This window comes from Ahaetulla prasina, chromosome 1 (assembly GCF_028640845.1).
Source record: "Ahaetulla prasina isolate Xishuangbanna chromosome 1, ASM2864084v1, whole genome shotgun sequence".
Taxonomy (NCBI): Eukaryota; Metazoa; Chordata; class Lepidosauria; order Squamata; family Colubridae; genus Ahaetulla; species Ahaetulla prasina.
The window spans coordinates 336,469,879-336,497,058 of NC_080539.1; the positions used below are offsets into that span (position 1 = coordinate 336,469,879).

Here is a 27,180-nt window from a genome sequence, read left to right on the forward strand (position 1 = left end):
ATAAATGGACTGAAGAACAAAGGCCTTTTTTTTTCATGCCTTTCCCCAGTCCCATTGCTTTTTCACAACAAAATTAAAAACATAACAGTGAGATGCAATTAAGGAGGGTTATCTGTAATCTCAAAACAGTTTGTTGTTCAGGGCCATTTCAAGAATTGATGAGATAATGTAAAGCAGGACAATATTATCCCCCTCACTGCAAATGAAATGAAGAGATTGATACATCAGCAAGGGAGTTTCTAAGTAACCTTCTGATTCATAGCCTATCTCATATGTCTAGAGCCACATGTATTCCACAATATTACACAAGTCAAAACACAGGATCTGATGCCTGGCACACATTCCAGTCTCCAGAGAAACAAGCTTGTACCTCTTAAAATCACTGCTGAGTTTCTTCTGGCTTTTTTTGCAGTCACATCACACTGTCTGCAACCAATTCTTCCAAGATCTTTGTCAAAAATTTCATTACCATGCCAGGTATTCCCATGTATTTGTCTTTGTTAAATTCTGTTAAGCATATTTTGCTAACCTATAAAGATTGTTTTGCATTTTCTTTATGTATTCCATGGCATCAGCTATTCTATCACATTTTGCATAATCTACAACTCTGATAAGTATTCTCTCTGCCTCTTCATCCGAGTAATTAATAATATGGAGCAGTGGGGAGCCTATGACTCATTATCTCACTCCACTTTGATGACTGACCATTGATGAAAACTCTTTGAGAACTATTAATAGCTGTTAAAAGTGTATCAGAAACACTTTTTATTTATTCCATTTTAAAATGAAATTAAAAGGATCCATTTTATTCAGTATTTTATTTTCAAACAAGCCCGAACTGAACTTCACTGAAAAAACTTCCCAGATATTGCTCAAGATTTGTCCTCTGCTTCTTTTGCCCAGAATAAATATCAGAATTCACTCCGCTCCAAGCAGTTCTATTTATCCATAGCTGGAAACCACGGTTATGGCAGGCTGAGGTAATTGGTTTAAGAAACCCAGAATTTCAGTAACAAGAGTTGGTGGATTAAAAAATAATACACATTTCCCAAATCATGTAAAGTGACAAAGACAACATGGATTTTGTCTGGTACATCTGAAGTCCATTCTCTCTGTCAGTGGGAATGCCGGTCAGGATGGGGTTGCCCCAATGAAAATGGTTCAAGAAACTCTTCAGCCTGCAAACATTTGGGAACCTAACTAAACCTGTTGGACCTTGATAGTTCCCAGCAGTTTTTTTTCAGCATTTATTAAGCACTTGGCAAAGGAAAAGCCTGTTCTATAGTTTGGAACTACATAACAATAAATTGGGAAAATAAGGCCAGCATCAGCTAACATGAAAAGAAGAATTTGGCATAATTTATGAAGAGGCACAATCCGAATCGCTATAAAATAAAAGGGTGCCTAGTCTAGCATCCTTCATCTTATAAATTCTCATCCCATAGTCATAGTTCACTTTTGTCTCTGGGATAAATTATTCCTAGAATGCAGTTTTTTTATTCTGTTCTTAACTATCTAGCCATTTTCTTTCAAAATGGCTGCTTTTTGAAAGAATTCAATTTTCCTTTTCCCATTCCTTCCCTCCCAATTGAGTTATCCAATTTCCTCAGTTGGGCATTACAACAAAATATAGCCTGATCAAACCAGAAAGCAAAGTAAGAGGCATATGAGTAAATTACTATATGAGCACCACCTTTAATCACCAGTGATTGGTTCATATAGGCAACCAAATTACTATGGCTACACAGTAGATTCTAAAATGCTGACTGTACCACTGCTGTCAAACATTGTATTTAGTTCACTGAAACTCAGTGCAATAATGTGTCTGGGGTTGCTATATGTGCTACACCAAATGCAGTTTCCTTAGTTGTGGAATGTTTATTTGTTAAATTTATCTCCTACTTTTCTTCCAGTAACTCTAGGCAGCATTTACTACACTCTCTCTGCTAATTTACTCCAAGAATAGCAATATCACAAATTCAGCTAAGAGGGAGAGGGAGAGAGGCCCAAAGCACCAGTGAGCTTCCCAGGCTGATCATGGGCTTGAACCTGGGATCTCTGCAATCCTAGTCCAAAACTTAAACACTATATCACACTGGTATAGTGACTCCAATCAGTGTAATCTGAAACCCTGATTCATAGTTAATAACAATATGTGAAGTCCATCTATATCAGGGCTGTCAAACTCAAGGCCCACGGGCCGGATCCAGCCCTCAGGGTGCTTGGATCTGGCCTGCGGGGCCGCCCTGGAAACAGGGAAGGACAGCCCCCGGTGCCCATGCCAGGAAAAATGGAGTTTGGGAGGGCCACACACAGCCCTCCCGAGCTCCATTTTCTCTGGCAGAGGGGTTGCAGGAGGCTGTCACAGCCGAAAACAGAGCTTGGGTGCCTGTTTTCACTGTCAGAGTGCTCGGGCCACCACAGGTGCCCCCGACACGGGTGACATTGAGCTGGCCATGCCCACCCTGGTGATGCCCACCCCAGCCCCCTGAGGTCAAACACAACCCGGATGCAGCCCTCAATGATACCGAGTTTGACACCTCTGATCAATATAAAGGGAGGTAAGCAAACAAAAATGTTTGGATTCAGCTGCTTTCCTCTTAGGAACTTCCAGTTTTAGCCAATACTATCACAATAAAACAAGTATGGTTATAAGAGTCATTGTCTGAAATAAGTATTTCAAGATTAAGCTTGTCTTTCATATTAATTGAATAAGATTGTTAGAGAAACTGCATTTACCCCAAGGCTTGCACTAGCACAAGGTAATGTGCATGAATGGCAATGTCATTTTGATTATATACTAGCCAGCTTACTGATATATTAATTATAACCGTATTTTAACCAATCAGGAGAACATGGGAAACATAATATTCTTTATATTAAATCCTGTTGTCTTTTGAAAAATCCAACTCATGCCTGAAACTTGGAATTCAACCTATCCTGTCTCAAAATGTCATCTTCTCCTTGTAGTTAACTTGCTTCAATTCATGAAACACTGGGCTGCCACAAATAGTTATGCGGAGAAGTTCTAATGCATGTGTAACAAACAGAAAAATTGTAAAGCAAGTGCTCCTAGGCACTAGAGCACTAATGTGTCCAGCAAAAGGAAGTTGACCCATTTCCAAAAATAGATATCTACAGGCAGGAAAAGTAGCATTGTCTCTAAGAATCTGTCTTCCCACTGCTTACTGAATTGTGAAGCACAGGAAAAGGTTAGCTCCCTCTTCTGCATTAACTGCAGGAACAAATTTCTCTACACTGAAATGGAAGCAGCATATCTCTAGAGAACTCACTTTGGGGTTAAAACTAAGAGAAATAATACTTCATCCTTATGTCCAACTTGCAATGAATATTCTCATTTATGAATGGAATGTATCAATTGCATACACAATTACTGAAATCAAGTCATATTAAGCATTGATTGGCTTAATGATAATTTACTGAATAAGCTAAAATTGTCTGGGTCCACACAAGAGATTAAGCAAGCCCAAACTATTAATCTATTAAATGTATAATAGCATATTAAATATAATTAAATATTTAATGATTCAATTATTTCTACTGTGTAACATTAATATTATAGCATTAAGATGTAATGCAAAGATTCTCAACTTTTTCAGTCCAATTGGTGCATCTGGAATTTGAAAAGTACATTACAGGTAGTCCTCACTTACCGCCACAATTGGGATTGGCAACTACGTTGCTAAATGACAAGATGGTAAAGTGACTTATTATAAGCCTGACTTATTATAAGTTTGTCAAATCTGGCTGAGTCATTAAGTTAATCACTGCAGGTCATTAAATACAATGTTATGTGACTGTGACTTGCAACTTCCTGCTAGGTCTCCACTGACTTTGCTTGCTGGACACCAATTGTGAAGGTTACAAATTGTGACCATGTGATCAGAGGGCACTCTGATTATTGTAAATGTTGTGCCCAAATCATCATCACATGACTGTAGGGATGCTGTGACAGCCACAACTTTGAGGAGCAATTATAAGTCTCATTATTCAGTGCCGTCGTAACTTTGAACAAGTTATTGTTAAGATAATGAGTTGTAATAAGACTTCAAACATAAATCACATATGTATTCAGGCAACATGAAGCTGTTATTGAAAGGCCAGCGGAGGATGTGCCTGTGAAGTCACTAAAAGACAAGTTCAACCTGAAGGAACCTTAATAACTGAACTTAAACCAGGATGGTTTTATCTAGAATTTTCAGCAGTTCCACACTGCATAGCCAATGTTAAGACACAACATTGTCACAGTTACCATCGTGTGTACCTTACCATATGTACCTTACCATTATGTGGGGCATCAAATTGTGGGAAGTCTAAATTAATGTTCTTTTTCTTGTATTGGAAGATAAAAGCCCCCGTGGCTCCCTCTCCTCTTTTAGCTAGGTCACATGGCAGCCCTGGCTACCACTTCTAATCTGCTGGCAAAGAAAAACCACTTAAACTTTCTCAGCCGGCATTGACCCTTGGGCTGAAAATGATTAAGCACACCTCTCTAAAAAGTCAGCTGACCCTGACAAACAAACATAAAACAGAAACCTCTCAAGATAAGAGAAATCTTGTATGACAAGACTGCCAAATGCCAGATCCCTCATAAAATTCTACACCAGTAAGAGTTTTATCCATCTATGATCACACCCCACAGGATAAGGAATGAACCTTCCTCTCCAGGACTCCAGGGCAGGAACACCTCAATTTCCACAACTAACATACTTCACATCAATGTCCATTACTTCATAACGAAAGCCCGTTGTTACTACAAGTTCTATCATCCTTGGGTTTTCTAACTCCATTGTCTGCCTTCCATTGCTATGCTCCATGTTAAGCTGCCAGATAAAAACTACCTTCCTCTTCAAGCAGTCACCTAGCATGTTTATTTATAACCTGGCTTGGATTCAAACCCAGAATCTTTTTCTTTTAACATTTGCAAGAACCACATGAACATATAACAACTTGATTCACAATAAATACAAAGCAAAATGTAACATTTACACAGAATATGTATAAAGCACAGTTTATGTGCTTTTTCCTCTTTTTCCCCCCCCCGAAGGCCACCACTCTGCTAAACAAATAATTCCCTCAACACTGTCAAACTATTTACTCAATCTGCACTACTATTAATCTTCTCACCGTTCCCATCACCACTTATGATTGTATGACTCTAACTTTGTTGCTTATATCCTTACGATTTATATTGATATTGTTTCCTGATTGCTTATTTGTACCCTATGACTATCATTAAGTGTTGTACCTTATGATTCTTGACGAACGTATCTTTTCTTTTATGTACACTGAGAGCATATGCACCAAGACAAATTCCTTGTGTGTTCAATCACACTTGGCCAAAAAAAAATTATATTTTGTTAAGAATTATCATAAAAAAGTTAGGTTGCCAAAAAGCAATTGAATAGAGTTGCTCCAAAACTGGTGCTTACTCTCACCCTGCCATTTGGCCATACTAATTTCAAAATATCACAGATGAGCATCAGGATTACAACTCTCCACATCCTGACTCTTGCCACACATCAGAGGAATTCCAGGAAACAACAAGCTGTAAGCCTCACCCTCTTTTCACTCTCATACCTAGCCATTAATATCCTATGTAGCTACATAATTTTAGTTATCCACCTGTACCCACCCTACAGGTACACAAACAACATAATATAATATAATATCTGGACATTCAGGTTCCAACAAATGCAACAGATAGACTGACCTAAATTGCAAGTCACTCATGAGCAGTATTACATAAGTCTTCCACAAGAATTCATCACCTTTTGCATCAAATTATGGAATCTGATCAGACTTGTATATTATAAGGGGAAAGGATTCTTATATGTTTACAAGTTGTAAGGAACAGCACTGACAATTTCTTTTTTATCACTTATATCATTATAACCAAATTCCCTGTTTGATGGAACTTTAACAAGTACATGTGATCCGTTGGATCATTCTTTTAAGAAACATTTATCTAAACATAGAAGCAGAATGACCAAGGGCAAAAAAAGCAATGGGAATAGAAATAATTTCTGACTTCCTACTGCTTGACTGTAGATGACCATCCTCCAACAGTTGATAGTGGGACCAGTTTTCCTGGCATCTGAAGGATTAGGGAAGGCCTGTAGTTAAAGGAGGGGCTGATCTACCCAACCTCTGAAGGGCCAGGGCAGGACCAGTCTATTGAACCTCTGGGCAATAGTGTGGCAGCACTGAAGCAATTCCAAATTTGTCAAATTTCAAACCCACAGAAATCATGGGTCCCAGACTATTCTGTATTATAGTCCATTTGAGGTACCTTGTTTCAAAAATTGCTCCCCTATGACACATTGTTTTACTCAGTTAAAGGTTACAGACACAAGAGTTTTAGTAGTATATAGAACAATTTTTGCACATAATGACATATTGACAAAGAGGAAGAGGATGGCATGGACAGGGCAAACATGCATTGATTCTTTTTCCTGCAGGGTTTGGTCACATCTCACTTTAATTACCTCCAATTTCCCAGCACATTTAATTAATCACACCACACTCCCATTTTTCAATCTGCCTTTGGCAGGCTATATACATCAGAGTTTCAGTCCACAATAATTTTTGTCAATCTATTAAGAACATTTTGAAATGAAGAAATTTGGTTTCATTGCTGCAATTTGGCCTAGATGACTAATGCTCTAGTAACTTCCAACTGCTCTGCAACTAGGTCACTAATCAACTTGAAGTGAATCACGCAGATCCATTACTGTTCTTTTCTTTAAAGAGAAAAAATGCGGACACAATCAGGACAACTGATTTTGAGCTTACTGGTCAAAGAGAGACATTATCTGTGTAACTCAGTCACTTCCAGAATGAGAAAGTCATTATAAGCATAATAATATTATATATGAAGATACCTTATTATTAAGTAATGATATAAAATTAGCAATATATCATATTATATCAATATATCATAAAATATGTCATACATGTGGGAATATGCATAATTTTGTATTTATTTATTTTGTCATGTTTATGTAGTGTATATTGGATGTAGTGACCCTTTGAGAGCTGTATGCAATGAAATTTCATTTTAATGTAAGCCGATTAGTGTACATTCAAAGTGACAATGAAGTTATTCTAAGTTCTGAGGTTTTGAGGTTTTGAGGGAGGGAGGGAGGGAGGGAGGGAGGGAGAGAGAGATTATCACTGAGATGAGTTTACATTTGGATTTTATTCAGTCATACAATTTCATCCAGGGAGCAGGGAAAGCACAGCATTTGGGATGGTAGTGGGGTGGGGGTGGGATTCAGCATCAAATTTTCAAAATCTTTCTCTGATCAGTAGATACCCAACCACAATAGTTTGGAGCAGCGGTCTCCAACCTTGGTCCCTTTAAGACTTGTGGACTTCAACTCCCAGAGTCCCTCAGCCAGCAAGCTGGCTGAGGGACTCTGGGAGTTGAAGTCCACAAGTCTTAAAGGGACCAAGGTTGGAGACCCCTGGTTTGGAGTCATTGTTTACCCTCGATTTTGAACAGAATATTCAGAAATAATGTGTATTGTCAGGACAATATCATCAACACATGAAGGTTGAGAAGAGAAGAGAAGAGAAGAGAAGAGAAGAGAAGAGAAGAGAAGAGAAGAGAAGAGAAGAGAAGAGAAGAGAAGAGAAGAGAAGAGAAGAGATTTTTTTATTGGCCAAGTGTGATTGGACACACAAGGAACTTGTCTTGGTGCATACTCTCTCAGCATACATAAAAGAAATGTTCATCAAGAATTCTAAGGTACAACACTTAATTATAGTCATAGGGTACAAATAAACAATCAGGAAACAATCAATACAAATCGTAAGGATACAAGCAATTTAATTTAATTGATTTATTGCTAAAAGCCTATGCACAGGAATCTTCTCAACTAACAGTCAGCACTTAGTCACAGATAAGGATTAGATAAGGCTAACAGAAATCAAGGGGGACTGGACTTAGTTCGTTTGTGGCTTCTAATGACTCTAAACTGATCCCATGCTTCATCCCTCCCCTGGCTTTGCCAGTCCTTCTCCTACAATATTCCTGCATCAGAGCAAATCCAAGATCTACATTATTATATCAACTATAACATCTCCTAACAGACACTCAGGTTTTAATTTTAAGAGGCCTCTTTTCAGATCTCTTAAGAGGTAGATAACTACTTAGAAAATCACATCATTTCTTTCAAATTAAACCACTGTCAGAAGAATGAGGAAGTAAAGCAGTCAAATACTGGATATCCTTGTCCCATAAGAAAGAAGTTATTTAATCATATTTGGGGATTTCTTTTAAAATTTTATGAAGCTTTTAAAATGTGAGGAAGTAAATATGCAATATTGGTGCCTGGAGACTATTGAACTATAATTGTTATCATCCCCAGGTATCATAGCCCATGTTCACCACCAAGTTGGGAAAAGTTGGCTTGGACTGCTCTATACTTCATTCTCTACTTTACAAATCTATGCTTACGTTTGTAAATAAGCTTCCCGCTCCCCAACCCGGCCCCATTTCTGCTACAAGAAAGAGCTGATTAGTTATGTATCTAATAAAAAGTATGGATAACTGCCAAGAGTCGCTGGGTTTTGGGCAGCTTATAAAATTATAGTTCATCGTATAGTAAGCCAGAGGTTTAGATTGATTTGGCATTTCTTTCCACCTATCCAGACTTTCCCAAGGGCCTGGGCTAGGCAGATGTTATTCTTTTGATGATGTTAAAGATATTGTCAGAGGATGTAAGATGTTGCAAGTAAAGCTGCCTTTTGCAATTGACTGATGGTGATTTTGTCCCTGCTGGTGGTGGTTTGAGATGGCACCCAAAGTGCCTATCACTATTGCTACTATCTTTGCTTTCTTTTGCCGATAGTGATTCTACTTCTATTTGCAGGACTTCTATTTTGTATTTTTCTCCAGTACTTTCTCTTCTATTTTGCTGTCTCCAGGTACAGCCACATCCACTCTCCAGACTTTTTCATCTTTCTTATCGGCAATAAGAATGAGTTCTTATTGAAGTCTGTAATGTTATGTGGCAAGTGTTTGCGTACTTGAATTCTCAAGTCCCACAGCACCTTAGCTTCTTCATTTTCTATTGCTTTGTCTATTTTGTGTTCCCACCAGTTCGTGTTTGCAGACAGGTGGTATTTCTTGTAGATATTTCAATGCACCATTGTTGCTATTTTGTCATGCTATTGTTTGTAGTCAGCCTGTTTGTAGTCTTGCAGTAGCTAATTAGGTTGTTCACTGTTTCTTCAGCTTCTTTGAAGGGGAAGCATTTGCAGTCTCTTGCTGTCTTAATTCTGGCTTTGTATGCGTTTATTCTTAAGACTGGTCTTTTGAAACCAGAATTAACTTCTCTATCTCTTTCTTCAACATTCCTGCCCTTAACTATTGTCAGGTCTTGTTATCTGCTTTGCCTGCTTTTTAATGTACTGACCATGTAATACTTTGCCTTGCCAGGTCTCTCTTTTTTTTCTTCATTTAGTCTTTTTTGTAGGCCAATTTGGTTTCTCCAGTGCTCAGTAAGCCTTCATGGTATACTAGCTTTAGTACATCTTCTTCACTATCCTTCTTCCAATGCCCTTTTTACTCCTTCATCTGTCTGGTGTACTTGCAACATTCCCCACCCACTTATGTTCCTTGATAAGTAGTCTGTCAACATTGCCGCATGGATGAAGGGCACGATTCATTGTCATGATCTTCCTAACATCATCATTATTATGCTCATCTAGCTAAATCTTTACAACAACCTTATAAGGTATCTGCATTGTATGATCTGGAGAGGCCAGTGCACATATTCCACTAACTGATATATGATCTGTTTGTAGTTTAGCACAATGCAGAATGCAGCCATGTAGTGTAACTTAGCAGTATACTGAAGAGCATCCTTATCCATATAGGAATGTGATGTGACAACAATTCAAGTGTGCTTGTGCAAGCCAGACTTGTGCACACAGTGCTAAAAGTCAATGTCAGAATTCAATTTTGGGGCCCTGGGCTCTCTGTGAGCTGCTGTGCTCATCACACAACAGCTCCACCCCGCATCTGAATTGTGACCACTTTTTCTACAAGATCAAATATTATGAGTCTCTATGTACTGAACTATACATTGGAACAAGATGGTAATGAAATGTTTCCAAACAAGAGGATTTAAATCGAAAAATACCTGTTCTCTATTCTAGTTATGTTTCTTCTGATATATCTGCTATATTTTAAAAAACATTTCCTCAACCTGATGTGCAAAATATGTATTTAAAATATATTTGAAACCAAAAATGGAATTTAATTGTATGCTTCCGTTAACAGAAACATTTTGTACTTATTGGATGTGAAACAATTCTCATTCTTCTGCAGCTCCCTGTACTTTCTTAAAATCTGCTGTTTTGAATCCTAATTCCTTTAAAAGACTGGGGGGGAGGGGGGCTCTACAGCAGAGGAGAGATCATTCTAAGCATAAAAAGTTGGATACTAACCAATATACCCAAATAAGTCCTCATCTTACAAACACAATTGGAACTGGAACTTCAACTGGAAAACAATGTAATCATTAAATGAGTAGCATCCAATTTTATGAACTTTGGGTGGTAGTTGCTAACTGAATCATACAATAGTTAAGCAAATCTGGCTTTGCCCACTGACTTTGCTTGTTGTAAGCTCCCTGGGAAGGTTGCAAATACTGGTCATGTCATCCAGGATGCTGTAACTGTTGTAAATGCATGCCAATTGCCAAAGACCCAAATTTTGATCACATGACCATGGGGAAACTGTAATGGCTGTAAGTGACATGACACTTGGTAAGTCCCTTTTTTTTTAGCACAGTCGTAACATTGAATGGTCTTAAGTCAACTATCTGTACTGCATATATACCTACTCAAATTCTAATGCTCTACTTTGCTTATTTAAAGAAGAAAATCATACTCTGTTTGGGACACCAACTTTCTAAGACTTTATCTTGAAGGCCTACAAGTCTCTGTATATGCCTGTGGGAAAATGGCGGAGAGGACTTCAAAATGTATTCTTTTGTCAACTACTCTGAGAGTATTTTAAAAGAACTGCGACTCACTGCTGTGCCCTCAATGTCAATCAAAGCACTCCTGATAAGAGGAAACATTTGCATATGTATAAATGTATTTTTCCACTATGTACTTAAGATGTTATTGAATACAGATGCTAAAACTGCCACTTCAGAGCACACATGCTGTGTCCATAACAACTTATTTTGAAATCCTATAAATGCCTTTGAAGAAAAATTATTTAAAAAATATCCACCCGATCTTGTTATGCAGAAAGGTCTCATAGAATATAGCGAATTGTACATCCATTTTAATGTCTGACACTTGACGCTCAGAAAGCAGAGTGTCCAACACTCCTAGAGAAAAGTGGTAAAATATGCTGGCTTACATCCAGATAATTCCTTCCCACACAAGTGGCCAAGAAATAGAAGGATCTATGCTCACACACATGAGCAGATTATAACAAAGCTTAGGGAATCTATTGTCTGCTGTGCAAATTATTCTAATAGTGTGCTGTGATGGAAACAGAGAGCTGATTCACTGAACCCTTTTTAGCAATGAGAGGCAGACATATTTAAGCCATATCACCTAACACTTCACAGACTTCTTAGAGGTAGTATAAAAAGATACAATACAAGAAATATAAATAGATATTGTTCCCATGCAATAGGGTACGTGAAAAAGCTCTGCACCTGAATCTTAGTCCTCATACACAGAGAATAGTTATTTCTGGCGAAAGATAAAATCTACCTAAGGCAGAACATACATCCATAAATATCATTCTTAATATCCTGATGAATAAATAAGTAATCTTTGGCACATATTTAGAACACAGAAGTTTGCTTATTCCTGAATGAATGAATAATGCAAAGTTGAAATATAGCAAAATGTCTTGTCTGAAGACAGCCCTTAGGTCCATCTATTCTCCCTGTCAATGGGAACACCAGTCAGATTTGGGTTTTCCCTTGTTTAGCCCCACCTCTTCCTCTCCTCTCCAGCTTTTCGACTCAGTCTCGCAGAAAGACAGTCGTGTCTACCCACTGCTCTGACTCAGTGACTTAAATATTCAAAATTTCCTGCAACTCCGGTTTTTTAATATCTACAGGGAGGCTGCTATTCCAGTGAGAAGGGCTTTAGCCTGAAACCGCTGAAGACCGGGGCTGCGGTTTCGACCTGCCAGCTGGCAGATCAGGGGCTTGCTTCCCCTTGGCACCCATTTTCCCTTTTCAGGAAGGGCATTTTCGCTGCACAACAAGCCTTCACTCTCAGCATTGAGCGCGAGGGTCTTTTCTGCGCCGAGGAGCATCGCGTTTCACCCAGCAGGTGAGAGATCGGGGGAAGCATTCTACAAGCTCCCCGCCACAGGCCGTCTCTAGCAGATTGCTGCAGTGGCTGGTGAGTACCTTCTCCTGCTTCCCTTTGGTGCGTTTTTCTTCTTGGTGCGCTTTTCGGCCATTTTAATTATCGGCCTCAACTAAAACGGCAGATGCCAATTCTCACCAGGAGGCTTCCTCAAGGGGACGGACCAGACATCGTTCTCACCCAGGGGAGGGTCCTTCAGGGTCCTGATCCACCAATACTAGAGCCAAATCTTCCAAGGAGTCCTCCTCCAAGTCCTCCAAGGCAGAGGAACGCAAGCACAGGGCGCTCGAGAGGGTAATTAATAAGGCCCAGCTTCAAGCAGCCTCCAGGGCCGGCACCCCTCCAGCTCAAACTGCCCCATCGACTTCTCCTGCAGGAGGGCTCAGCCCAGTAAGGGATTCATCCAACCACAGTGGTTCAGCATGGTCTCCTGACCACCCGGCTTCCTCCACCCAGCATTCTCCAGCCAGTTTAGGCCCATTATTTCAGCCTCTCCCAGAGCCATCCATCCGGCCTATTCCCTGCCAGACATCGGATTCTGCAGCCTCCCCATTGGTTCCTTCTGCTTCAGGTCTGGGGACCCTTCCAACACCAGAATTCCAAATGCCTCAAGCCTTTGGGCTTATGATTTCTGAGGCCATTAAATAAGGATTGGCTCAGTGCCTCACTCAGAGCAACTCACCAGCAAGATTGGAGCTGTCTCACAGGGCAGATCAATACCAGGCCTCAGCAGACCTTGAAGAGGCTGGAGCATACCATGCACAAAATGCAGAGGGCCAGGCTTCTCTCTCAGATGAGGAAATCCTCAGAGAACAATCCTTGTCAGATGATGAGGGTTTGGAACCTGACCAACCCTCTTTCATTGGTCTATTTAAGCCACATTTCTTTCGTTCTCTTTTGTTTAAGGCCCAAAACACCACTAGATTGGGGGTGGCTCGTCCCCCTCAAGATGCTCAGGCTGACCTAGATCCAGCTAACGCTTTATTTAAGGAGCCTGCTATAGAAGCAGAAATAGTTCCAGCTCCAAAACTTTTCGAGAATGTGGTGCAACGCCAATGGGGGATTCCTGGTTCTTGGGCCAACCCTAACGGATTGGACAAACGCCTATATAATATGGCTCACAACTTGGACAGTATCCTACAAGTTCCTACTGTGGATGCTCCTATAGTTGCTCTGGCGTCTTCTTCACCTATGACAGGCCCACCTGACGAATCTCTGTGACCGGAGGACAAACGGGCTGAGAGGATCCTGATTAAAGGCCACCAGGCGGCAGCTTGGGCTGTCAAGGCCTCCACTGCATCGTCTTTTTTTGACAGGGCTTCCTTGTTGTGGCTGAAGCAACTACAAGCCAGGATTCCTCCATCTGATGTTCGTACACACCAGGACCTTAACAAGATTAAGGCGTCTTTACAATATTCAGCTGATTCAACACTTAACGCCGCCCGATTTGAGACCAAAGCCATGGGAGCTTCAGTCACCTCGAGACGACTATTGTGGCTTCGCCAATGGCAGGCTGACACCCATAATAAGTGATGCCTTGCAGCGGCCCCCTACTCCAGGGACAAGTTATTTGAAGCTCCCTTAGAACCTCTCTTGATTGAAACAAGGGATAAACGAAAGGTATTACCATCAGTTTCCAGGCGCAGGGACTACCGAACCCAACAGTACATTCGCCCTCAGTCCTTTCGGCCCTCTGATTCACCATAAGGCCAACAACGCTTCCAACGATTCTTAGCTTCTGGTGGTCTCCAGCAACACAACACCCAGGACAGACAGGAGACTAGATTCCCTCCTCGCAAATCCTTCAGGGGGTAGGAGGCTTCCCTTCCAGCGTCCCAAGTAATCTCCTTTCTCTGCCAGTTGGTGCACGTTTGGCCCAATTTGCATCCAACTGGGATCTCATAACTTCTGACGCCTGGATCATCTCTACTATACGACATGGACTCACTCTGGAATTCTCCTCTGAACCCCTGAGGTTTTTCGTACGCTGCCCTGTCTCCCGCATTCAATCCTCCAGAGTTCTTATCAAATCACCATCGATCATCTCCTTTCTATCACCGCTATAGAACTGGTACCTAGGGAGCAGAGGGGTCTGGGGTTCTACTTCCGGCTCTTCATAGTAAGAAAATCCTCAGGGGGTTGATGGGCAATTCTAGATTTAAAGTCCCTTAACCGGTATATCATCTATTGCCGGTTTAAAATGCACTCCCTTATCTCCATCTTGGAAAGCATACACCCAGGAGATTTTTTGTCGCCTATAGATTTAACGGAGGCATACCTCCACATTCCCATCCACACAGCCCACCGTCAATACCTCAGGTTTTCCTACTCAAGAAGACACTATCAGTATAAAGCCTTGCTGTTTGGCCTATCCTTGGCCCCAAGGGTATTCACAAAAATACTAGCGGCTCTCGTGGCCCATATACACTCCTTGCCCATCAGAATTCAAGCGTACCTAGACGACATTCTCATTCAATCCAATTAATTACAATCAGCTCGGGAGGACCTCAATTTTACCATTAGGATCCTCCAGGAGCATGGCTTCTTGATTAATTGGGACAAGAGCCATCTCCCCCCGTCCACCCACATTCGACACTTAGGGACAGAAATAGATTCCTCTCTATCCTTGGTGTTTCTCTCCAAGGAATGCCAGGCTAGCCTGTTGGCTTTAGCCACTAGTTGCCGACTCCACAGTACATCTTCTCTCTTTCATTTGTCCCAACTCCTTGGCAAAATGGTGTTCACCTTCGGTATTATACCATGGTCTCGCCTACATTTTAGGCACTTGCAATGGTTCCTCCTACCGCACCAAAAGCGTCATCACAGTTTCTCTTCGGTGAAGGTCACCATTCCCCAAGACATGTGGGACTCTCTGACCTGGTGGTCCTCCAACACCATTATCAAGGGCAGCAGTTTCCGAGATCAACCCAATGTGACAATCACCACGGATGCCAGTCTGATTGGCTGGGGAGCCCATCTGGGACCACATATGGTCCGAGGCCATTGGTCCTCCCAGGAATCTCAGTTGAGCATCTATCTCCTGGAACTCAGGGCCATTTACCTGGCTCTGCACAATTTCCTTCATCTGATTGCGGACCGTCACGTGCAAGTAATCACGGACAACACCACAGCAAAGGCGCACGTCAACAGGCTGGGGGGAACGCACTCCAAATCGCTCATGACAGAAACTCTACACCTAGGCCATTGGGCGGAAGCACATCTAAAATCCATTTCAGCAGCGCACATTTCAGGACACGAGAATCTACGAGCAGATGCCCTCAGCCGCAAATCTATTGACCTGGCGGAATGGTCCCTTCATCCCAGCTTGTTCAAACAACTGTCAATCAAATTCGGCCTTCCAACAGTGGACCTCTTCACGTCCCAGATAAATCATCAGGTACCACAATTCTTCTCCCGGTACCCATCTCCGGGAGCGGAGGCCGTGGATGGTCTCTGTTCTCCTTGGCCCCCAGGTCTCCTCTATGCCTTCCCTCCCCTCCCACTGATACCCAAGGTCATCACAAAGCTCCTCATACACAAGGCAGAACTGACCTTGATGGCCCAGGAGACCATGGTATGCCGATCTGCTGGAACTTTCCATAGCTCCCCCCTGGACAATACCCAACGACAAAGTGCTTCTCACTCAGGGCCCCCTCAACCACCCCAACACACAATGGTTCCACCTCACCGTGTGAAGGTTGAGCGGCGTCTCCTAAAGAATTGTAACCTCTCGGACAGAGTGATTGTTACCCTGCAGGCCTCGAGGCGTGATTCAACAATTTGTATCTACAAAGCCACATGGTGTTCCTTTTGCACATGGTGTGGGTCTCATTCCATCATTCCTTTGGAGGCTTCAGTGTTCCACATCCTGGAATTTCCCCAAGACAGGATCAAGGCAGGGCTCGCCCTAACACTTTGATGAGACAAGTGGCAGCTCTCTCCTCAGTTCTAGCCGGAGGGGCTTTCAAGGCAGCAGTTTCCGGGATCAACCCAATGTGACAATCACCACGGATGCCAGTCTGATTGGCTGGGGAGCCCATCTGGGACCACATATGGTCCGAGGCCATTGGTCCTCCCAGGAATCTCAGTTGAGCATCTATCTCCTGGAACTCAGGGCCATTTACCTGGCTCTGCACAATTTCCTTCATCTGATTGCGGACCGTCACGTGCTAGTAATCACGGACAACACCACAGCAAAGGCGCACGTCAACAGGCTGGGGGGAACGCACTCCAAATCGCTCATGACAGAAACTCTACACCTAGGCCATTGGGCGGAAGCACATCTAAAATCCATTTCAGCAGCGCACATTTCAGGACACGAGAATCTACGAGCAGATGCCCTCAGCCGCAAATCTATTGACCTGGCGGAATGGTCCCTTCATCCCAGCTTGTTCAAACAACTGTCAATCAAATTCGGCCTTCCAACAGTGGACCTCTTCACGTCCCAGATAAATCATCAGGTACCACAATTCTTCTCCCGGTACCCATCTCCGGGAGCGGAGGCCGTGGATGGTCTCTGTTCTCCTTGGCCCCCAGGTCTCCTCTATGCCTTCCCTCCCCTCCCACTGATACCCAAGGTCATCACAAAGCTCCTCATACACAAGGCAGAACTGACCTTGATGGCCCAGGAGACCATGGTACGCCGATCTGCTGGAACTTTCCATAGCTCCCCCCTGGACAATACCCAACGACAAAGTGCTTCTCACTCAGGGCCCCCTCAACCACCCCAACACACAATGGTTCCACCTCACCGTGTGAAGGTTGAGCGGCGTCTCCTAAAGAATTGTAACCTCTCGGACAGAGTGATTGTTACCCTGCAGGCCTCGAGGCGTGATTCAACAATTTGTATCTACAAAGCCACATGGTGTTCCTTTTGCACATGGTGTGGGTCTCATTCCATCATTCCTTTGGAGGCTTCAGTGTTCCACATCCTGGAATTTCCCCAAGACAGGATCAAGGCAGGGCTCGCCCCTAACACTTTGATGAGACAAGTGGCAGCTCTCTCCTCAGTTCTAGCCGGAGGGGCTTTCAAGGCAGCAGCCAAGGACCCCCTCATTCGGCATTTCCTGTGAGGTATCTCCAACTTGCGCCCTCCACCAGTCCACCGCTTCCCCACTTGGCGTTTAAACATTGTTCTCACGACTTTAACCAAACCCCCATTTGAGCCTCTTTGAGCCACATCCCTTCATTTCTTATTGCTCATAGTCTCCTTCCTCGTCGCCATTACATCGGCCAGACACATCTCTGAGCTTGCCACTCTCTCCATTAGGAAAGACCTTTGTATATTTCACAATGATTGTGTGGTCCTCAGGTTGGATCCTACCTTTGTCCCTAAGGTAAACTCAATCTTTCACCATGCTCAGGAGATTGTCCTACCAGACTTCTGCCCTTCTTCAAGCCATCGACTGGAACGCCTTTGACACACTTTGGATGTGTGCACGGCACTAAAGATTTACATCTCCTGTACGGTTTCATTCCGGAGGTCTGAGGCCTTGTTTGTATCCTTCCAACTTACATCATTGGGAGCCAGGGTTTCAGCTAGATCCCTGGGGAGGTGGCTTACAGCGACCATCACCTCAGCATATCAACAACAGGCTCGTCCAATTCCACACCAAATCTCGGCTCACTCAATCAGGAGCGCGGCAGCTTCAGCAGCCTGGAATATGCAAGCATCATTACTAGAAATTTGCAAAGCGGCCACCTGGTCCACGCCAACACCATTTATCAGGCATTACTGAATCGATGCATACGCATCTGCTAACACGGCATTTAGCAGACGGGTTCTGCAACAAGTTCTTGCGGACTAGACTCATGGAGCCAACACATTCCCACACAAGGAGGACACCAGCTTTGGTATGTCCCACATCTGACTGGCATTCCCACTGACAGGGAGAATGGATGTTGGCTTACCTGATACGCCCCTTCTTGGAGAAGTGGGAACCCCAGTCAGCCCCACCCTGGGGTTCCTTCCCGTCTCAGGGATGGGTGGCTTCTAATTGTTTATTGTTTCAGGTAGGTGTCGTGTCCCACTCCTCCGCTGATGGCCGGGTCAGGGAAATCCGAATCAGGGCTTGCCTCTGCAGCTCTGCCCAAAGTCCTAGCAAAGTCCTCAGAGCAGGCAGGAGACCAGTAAGTGACTTCAGCAAGATAAGTTCGACTTTTGCCTGACTCAGAGACTGCCAGAAAGTAGATCCTTTATCTAGGCCATGGGGTATGGCTCCATGACTCAGCACTCATTAAGGCCTGCCCCTCCCTTCCTTCTGTTGCCTCCGCTTATCCAATCTTCTGATGCGAGGATCACTCCAATCAGCTGTTGGTAATAAACCCTCCTCAGGCTCACATGCTGTGGAGGAGGGGGAGGGGTCTAGCTGCTCCGTTTGCCTGGGCATGGAGTCAGGGCTGGGGCAGGGAGGTGCTCCTTCTTCTGCAGTTTGTCTGGGCATGGAGCCAGGACTGGGGCCGGGAGGCATACATTCCTCCGTGTTCGGGAGCAGATAAGAAGGCCCCGGCTGCTCTGAGGGCGGGCAAGACACAACAGGTAGGCATAACAGTCTGCTACACGTCCTCGCTGAAAAGCTGGAGAGGAGAGGAAGAGGTGGGGCTAAACAAATTTAGCAGACTCGGTCCTTGCAGAGGGACAGGAGGGAAAACCCACATCTAACTGGCGTTCCCACTTCTCCAAGAAGGGGCATATCAGGTAAGCCAATGCCCAGTTCAGTGTTGAAGTAATTCTCCAGAGTTCTATATGAGAACTAAACTCAAATTCTAAATCACTGAATTATGGCCTTGAAGACGAGCATTAACTGAAAATAGGATGGGCGGGAAGGATTTTGTTCAAACTGGTTCTATAATGATACTTGCATCAGATTTCTAGGCAGACTCTCAACCAAACAAATCCCAAACTTGTTTAGTTTTAGGAAGAATGTTGCCCAAAACATTTCTTACATATTATGACTATGTTCCAACCAACCTAGGCACTGTATATCTAATGGGATTTACAACACTGATCTCGTTGGCCATGATTTTTTTTTACTTTTTATTCAATAGCTGTATTTAGTAGGAGACATGGATATGTGTAGACATTGTATGTTGTGATTTCATTTATGCCACTTTTTTCATTCAGATGTTCAAGGTAGTTCACAAAAGACAGTGATTAATACACATACATTAATCCACAAACCAAACATCAGTCCCAGGATTTTCAACAGCTGCATCAAAATGTTGTATCTGGGAGAGGGAGAACAGCAAAACTCCTTGCAGCTATTCTTTTCTGCCAAAGAGTACGGCTAGGGTTAGTTTTATTTTATGTTTTACTTTTCTGCTACATCATCCTCAGCCCTCTCTATTGTTCAGAAATATTTTAATATGGCTTTTAAAAGGCAGACTATTCAAATAAACTTATTAGCAATAAAGAAGTTCATAGGATTGTGCAATAGAGTGGATTCTGATGGTTCAGTAAAGTGATCCCTGTCCTACTCTGACAAAGGCTACAGGGGCTAAATAATATCACATATCTTCAATGTAAGAAAAATCATCTGAATAGATTCAAATTCTCCTATATTTCTTTCAAAAACTGTATGGTGTTTTTTAAATATTAATATTCATACTATGAATCCTTAGGACAGGCATAATATAGATTTGGGAAATCTATTTTATTAGTTTTTTTAAAAAATACTCTTTAATGTAGTATATTAGTAAAATCTTGAAATCCAGTTGTTTAAACCAGATTAATAGAACTACAATGAGTGACCTTAGGAAGAAAGCTATATGTAGCCAGCATTTGCCTTGCGAAGGGCCAGGCTAGGCATGCTTGATGAGCAATGTAAGCAAAGCCAAACAAAATACACCATAGCAAGCTATATGAACCCGGAGCATGGATTCTCCTCAGTGTGTTGGCAATATGTAGATTAGCCTTCCATATCCTGGTATTCCCAGAAAGATGATTTAGGACAATTTCTTTCTGAATACTATCCCTCCCAGAAAACACAACATCCTGAGGAAATTACACTTATGGTATACCTTCCTTTTGTTTCCTAATGCCAACATTAATTTTTGCCCTTGCATCTCAAGAAACAATACAATTGAACAAGAGCTATAGCGCTAAGCAGTTTCTCAGCTCCAGAACCATCCAGCTTAACATAGGGTGTGGTGGTTTGATAGCCTACAGGGGTAGCTTAGGCAAGTTACCACAGATGTTTTAGTAACGTAAGTATTTTCAGAGAATCTTGCAAAGAATTGCTAATATTTCCACAAAGCAATTAAGAGTAGATTTATGTAGCGATTCATCACCAAGCTAGTTTTTCATTGAAAGAAAGCATACTCTGATCACTGAGAAATCACACTACTTATATTCCACAAATATCATTGAATAAAGGAAGCCCAGAAAAGAAATTAGATATGAATGACGGAGGAGAAATGTTCAAGAAGTATTTTCTTGAGGCCTCATGTAAATAAATATCATCAAGAGTCAACAATCCAGTCTTGTTGAATTAGTGGGTAAATTCAAATAACTTTAATTTGGTAAATTTAGTCAAAGTGATTTTCTTAGTAACAATATGGAATTGGTTTATTCTAGCATTTAAAAAAGTATTCTTAGTCTAGCCTGCAGCCTTGAGATTCTTTATGAAATCCAGAACTAGTTTAAATCCTACTTTTTGAGATCACCCAAGGTCAGTTAGGTGTTGCCACCTGCATTCGGCTATGAGAGAATATGTAAATCTAGCCTTCAGGTGCATTCAAATTGCCCTTTATTGTTGTAAATATACATGAGTTAATGGTAGATGTGTTATTACATGCAGGACCTGGAAGTGGAAGAACAGATGCCAGAAACCTTTACTGGCGCTAAGTAACAGCATTGTTCTTTCAAGTTTAACTTTTGTTAAAGTACTTTCAGTAAACCATTTTGTTTACATATTCTCATGTTTGCTCTAACTGAAGGTATCATGCAAATCTTATGCATAAAAGCTGCCAATTTCCCTGTCTTTCCACCATATAAAGCACTTGTATTTTTTTGTCTTTTAACTCCAGTCAAAATTCTGTTGCATAAATTATTCACCTTTTCCCACTCACAAATTAAGTCCACCCTGAAATCATATACCATTTCATCCAAGAAATTCCTTCTTCATACCTATACATGCTTCACTATGGAATCTTTGGCATTTTCTGAGCTTGGTTGATGCTTACAGATGTTTCATTAACCAACTAGGTAATATCACCTGTGTCACTGATGATGTTATCTAGTTGTGTATTGAAATATTTGCAAACAATCAAGCTCAGAGACCACTAAAGACTCCATAGTTTAGCCCTGAGCTACATATATTTCTTTTTACTGGATGCATGCTTTACCTTTGAAACTCTCCACAATTTCTATTTTAAAAATACTGAAGCAGAGACAAATCTCTGTCATTTGACCATTTCCACTAATAACTCATAGCTCTTCCAGAAATATCCAGTAATCCCAGTAATTCAAGTGATCCCAGTTACGTCTTCTCTCTGTTTGCCTCAATCTTGTCAAGCATAATTTGTTATAATCCATCATCTGCTTGTATCAGATGCCCAAATAATACTAATGCTTGCTCAGAGACTTATTGATTTGTTATTTATTTTCACACTTTGCGTTATATTAATTCAAGAAAGATCTCTGAAGGTAGAAAAACTGGTTACACACATTTTACTTTAATCAAATATTTTCCATTAAATTCCTTCTTAATTTCTGTATGAAAGTTGATTTAAGATCAACATGATTAATTCATTATTGCTTTTGTCTTGACCATTTCTTCCCATCATCTGGTGAGGAAGTATTCCATCTTTCTTATGTAATTACTGTATTTACTATTCATTTTGGGTACATCTTCTACCATACCTCTGACATAGATCTTAATAATGCTGAAATGTGTAATCAGAGCTTCAGGGTATAGAATACTTTAGGGACAAACTTCACTTTCCTCCCCAATTACCAGATTAAAATCCATTGACTTTAGAGTTAAAAGTATAGAATGCAAATGTACTGTACTCAATAATAATATTTACCAACAATGGATAAGTAAACTGCTGGAGCAAGCAACCTTTCCTGCTGGTGGGTCATAGCAGACTAAAGACAGTTACTATTATCCTGGTCAAACCATCCAGTTTAAGTCATTGGAGGCACTTTAAACAAGCCTATTGTAAACCAGCATAGCAAAATATGGGAAGTTTTTCATTCTAAATTACCCATGCAGATAGTCTTTGGGTTACAATGGGAACTGGGACTAGGATTGCCATTACTAAGAATTGCAGTCATAAAACATGATATCTTATGACCACATTGCTTAGCAACAGAAACCCCAGCAGTCCTGGTTGCCATAACTCCAAGATGTGCAGGTTATTAAAAAGGAATCCCAGTTAAGAAGCACCGGGGTGCCACAGGGAATGGGGTAGTGTGGTGCCGTAAGGAATGGGGTAGGCTAGAAGATGCACTGGCAGGGCCATCATAGGCCACAAATGAGTCAAGGGAGGCCAGGCGGAGAGGCTTACTGTGGGAAGGGGATGCTGCAGGTGCAATTAGGTTTACTGACATCATACTATTGGATCACAGGGAAAAATCTGCAAATATTTAATAGGAGGATGAAACAGATATCTTGGTTTGCACAAGGGAATTCCTTGCTACATTTCAATATATTATTTCTGTAACATTAATACTTTTTTATTTTCCATTTCAGTTGTTTTTAATTGGTAATTGTCTGATTCAACGGTTTTTAAAAAGTTATGAGTAGATGCTTTTTACTTTTTAAAAGTCTGTCAGTTAAATGCAAATTGAATGTAATTCTCTATTGCAAATGTATAAAATTTTGAAATGTGAATGTAATTCTGAATTATATAGCAAAAATTGCAAATTGTTATAAATTGGTTGAGCGTAGGACACTGTAGAAAAAATACTCTTACAATGGAAAAATGATGCCATCCCACCTCTGCAATCTTTGACTGATAATACATTTCACCCTCTGCTTATCAACTAACTTTCTATTGATGTAATGGAAAGACTGATCAATATTAGTATGTGGTCAAAGTTGAATGCTATTTTTAAAAAACTGAGCTACTTACATACGTTTTATACTTTATTGTTCTCTTTCATTTTTTTAACCTTTCTTTCCGAGTCTTAATATAAAAACATGCAAGTTATACTGAGAATTGCCTCAGAACACTAAACCATGATACACCATTGCCTGGAAATAAAATTAATGGGATTTCATTTCCAAAGAAATGGAGCAAAAGGTCAGGTTTTTTATTTAATGAATCTAATACTAAGCCACATACAAGGATCAATCCTTTATGTAATCCTTAAATCCATTTAAAAACTCTAACCAAGAGCCTAAAAATCTGAATTCATGTAGTTGCCCCCAAGAAATAAATCTCTGCACAGAAGCAAACAAAATAAAAAGTGTCAGAAATACACTATTTCTGTGGAAGCCTCATTTCATGAAAATTCAGTGACATTAAGATTTGAACAAATTTCAAAAGGTTGTAGGTGAAATTTTAAAAAATGGAATTCTGGCTTTTATTCAATATGCCCAACACAAATTGCATGTCATAAGCCCACATACCTACTACTGCCTATTATTAAGTTTTAAGCTCAAAGACCTCCAGCAAGATGGTACAGATAAAATACAGAGAAATATATAAAATAAGTAGAACACTTTGGAAATCAGGTCAGTCTCTAAAAATAGAGACCCTAAAAGTATTTAAATACATTTATTATTGAACAACCTGATAATTGCAGTGTCAAACTTTAAAACACAGAAGATAAATTCATATTACACAGAAATTCCAACAATTTTAACATTAATATTATTCAGATGTACTCATCCTGCTAAATATTGAATTCCAAAGCCAATAAGAAAAGCCCAACCTGTGTTTCTTTAGACCACTAACAATTCATTTATTAATCTAGTAATTGAAAGGTCGAACACAAAAATGTCTTCACATAAAAAATGTAGTTAAAAGCATTTGGCAGTTATGTGAATAAGGATCACTAGGTGGAACAATAATATTTTACAGCCAACCAAGGGAAAATTACTTTTGATTAAAATCCAGAATGCCATCACCTGAGCCCCAGCAGGTCAATTCTCACTGCTACTCTGTACTTATCTCCACCAAGTGGAGCTACTTCCCATGGCATCTTCTGTCCCAAAGTACATCTATGCAAAGTAATAAATTAAAATTGGCAAGATCTCAGGACAAGGTAACTTGTTTTTGCCGTTGATAATACCTTAACAACACAACATCAGAGTGTAGGTTGTCTAAATGTTTATGATAGAAACAAGTCCATATTAGAAACAGGAAGAGGAAGAAGTCTCAAATGAAAGGTCAATACTATTTCACAAAGATACATCCGCTGTTATTTCAATTAAATGTGCTAGTAGAAACACAGGTTAGATTAAGTCCTATACTTGTGTTAATTAAACAGAACTATAACTATATATTACCAGAAGTAGGTAGCTATGGGATAGATTTTCATAAAACAGGTGAAGCAAGACCGATTCTTTTACCATAAAAATGCAGGGTTTTTTAATAGACAAAAAAGTATGAAGAAAACTTTTACCTGCAAGGCAAAGATGTACAAGTTTTGAATAAAATCAACTTCCATTGATGGGTCAACCTCAGCAAGAAAGATGTCTGGAAGCCAACTTACTCTTTATACAGAAACAAAATGCATTAATTAGAAACAAGGACTTACCATTGAGACCATTTGGGATGCTCCGATGGTGAAGAGGAGCAGAAAGGTCATCCATAGATCTCCGGATGACTCCAGCTTTGTTTTCAACAACTTTGTGATGGTGAAGGAGATGATGGTGGTGATCTGGACTTCCTGCACTGCCAGCGCTGGATGTACTACTCCCATCTCCAACATCCCTGGTTCCAGAACCCCCATTGAGGTTGGTGAGACTAGCTTGGCTATCTATGGAGCTTCGGGAGCCTGCTCCATTCCTCTCTTCATCCAGCATTAGCACAATTTCTTTCAGCTCAACATTTTCTCTCAGAAGGGATTCTTGCTTGGCTTCTAATTCTTTCAGCTTCTGCTGGTACATTCCAACTTCCTTCCACATTACACCTGCAGTGTGTCTCCCAAACCTCTGCCATTCCCTGGACAGCTTTTTCCCCTTTTGCCTGTCATCATCCAAGAAACAGCAGAGCTCCCTCAGTTCCTGGTTATCATCCTGCAGCTTCTGATTAACTTCTTTCAACCCCCTGATCTCATGCAGGTGAACTTGGAGTCTTCTGTTCACATCTTTCATCAAGTTGCTGTGCTCCACCATCAAGTTCATTTTTTCATTCTCTACTTTCTTCAGTTTTTTCACCAATTCTTCCTTGTTCCATCTCAACAGATCTTCTTCTGTCATTTTGGTCAAGTCTTCCTTTGACCCTTCCACAGAATTTTTTGACATATTTATACCCTTTGGAAGGAGAGGAGACACAAACTGTTCTTTTCAAGGAATATATTTTAAATACTCTGCAAGTTCAATATTCACAGTAACATTGTGGGATGTGATTTTGTATTTTTAAAATCCTACAATTCTTCAGGGAGCACAAGAACACAAAAGACTGTAAATCCACTCATTTCTGTAAAATGTTTTCTCTGCCATACAACTCCCATTCCTAAATAAAATAAAAATGAAAATGAATGAGTACCCGGAGCTTTATATATGTGTGTGTGTTTGTGTGTGTGTGTGTGTGTGTGTGTGTGTATTATATATATATATATATAATATAAAATAGATATAGATATAGATATATAGATACACATACACACACACATATATAAAAAAGCCTTTAAAAAGTGAAGCAAGTCAACTTACCCAAGGCTAACACAGCCGCAATAAGAATAGAATCTTAGCTTAAAAATCAACCTGCTTGGGGGTTCAGTATCCACGCCGCGTAGATTTCCAACAGATAAAACCTATATGAGACTGAGAAATGGTCAGGTTCCAAGCTTAAATGACCCAACCCCTCCGTCTGCAGCAAATTAGAATAAAATAAAATGCAATTTTTTAAAACCGACCCCTTCCTCCTTTTTTATGCTTTTAGTTCTAAGACAGCCCTCCGGATGATGTCAGTCTCTTTGTAAAACTGCATTTAAATTTTCAGAACAACCATCGGAAAGGAACTGAGAGAGCTTAGAACAAGGCATCGCCTATTTCAAGCCAGAGGAAGGGAGGAAGGAAGACGGGAAAGGACATTCCAGGATGAGAATCTGCAATACACCTTGGAAAAGCAAGGCGAAAAATAAAAGCAAGGACCTAAAATAAAAGAGAAATCCAATAAGCACAGCAGCTTATCTTCGCGTACCGCTCCACTCGATCCTCCGGCACTGCTCAGTTTTATGGGAGGGAGGGGATTAGCGGATTTGGCTCTTCCTCCTGACTCCTGATTGGCCAATCAGATGGTCCGGGCTCGGTTCTTGTCCCTGCCCCAGCCTGGCGCGTTCAGGTTGTATTTCATTTTCCGCCTTGGGTCGGGTTACGAGGAGAAGCGATAATTTCTCCCGCAACCAATGAGCGGGCGGCAAGGGCGCATTTCAAAAAAGCAGGTACAAAGGCAAAGGTAGAGCGCCGTGCCTCTCTTAAAGGGGCCGCGATCTCTTTTCCGCCTCTGCCTGGAATGACAGCTCTCCGTGAAACCATCCCGCATCCCTCCCTTGCCTGCGACTTCCCCTAAAAGTCAGCTCTTAATCCGCTTCTTATTTTAGGAAGGGACGTTTGGACGAGAAGATTCAGAGCTTTTCGGGGGGCGGAAATATCGAGTTGCCCTGCGGAGCCCAAA

At 41.2% G+C, this 27,180-nt stretch overlaps 1 protein-coding gene across 4 annotated transcripts in view; it reads right to left on the reverse strand.

Moving 5' to 3' along the window:
• The window catches only part of CCDC85C (coiled-coil domain containing 85C), a 178,574-nt gene extending 151,844 nt beyond the window's left edge, over positions 1–26,730 (reverse strand). For 3 of the 4 annotated variants that reach the window (XM_058162677.1, XM_058162676.1, XM_058162674.1), the window contains exons 1-2: positions 26,217–26,730; positions 25,097–26,016 (exon numbers count right to left, since the gene is read on the reverse strand). In XM_058162677.1, the coding sequence (XP_058018660.1) occupies positions 25,097–25,805 (709 nt within the window). In that variant the 5' untranslated portion in view covers positions 25,806–26,016; positions 26,217–26,730. The remainder of the gene's footprint in view (positions 1–25,096; positions 26,017–26,216) is intronic. The other variant, XM_058162675.1, reaches the window with a different exon arrangement.
• Positions 26,731–27,180: the final 450 nt, after the last annotated feature.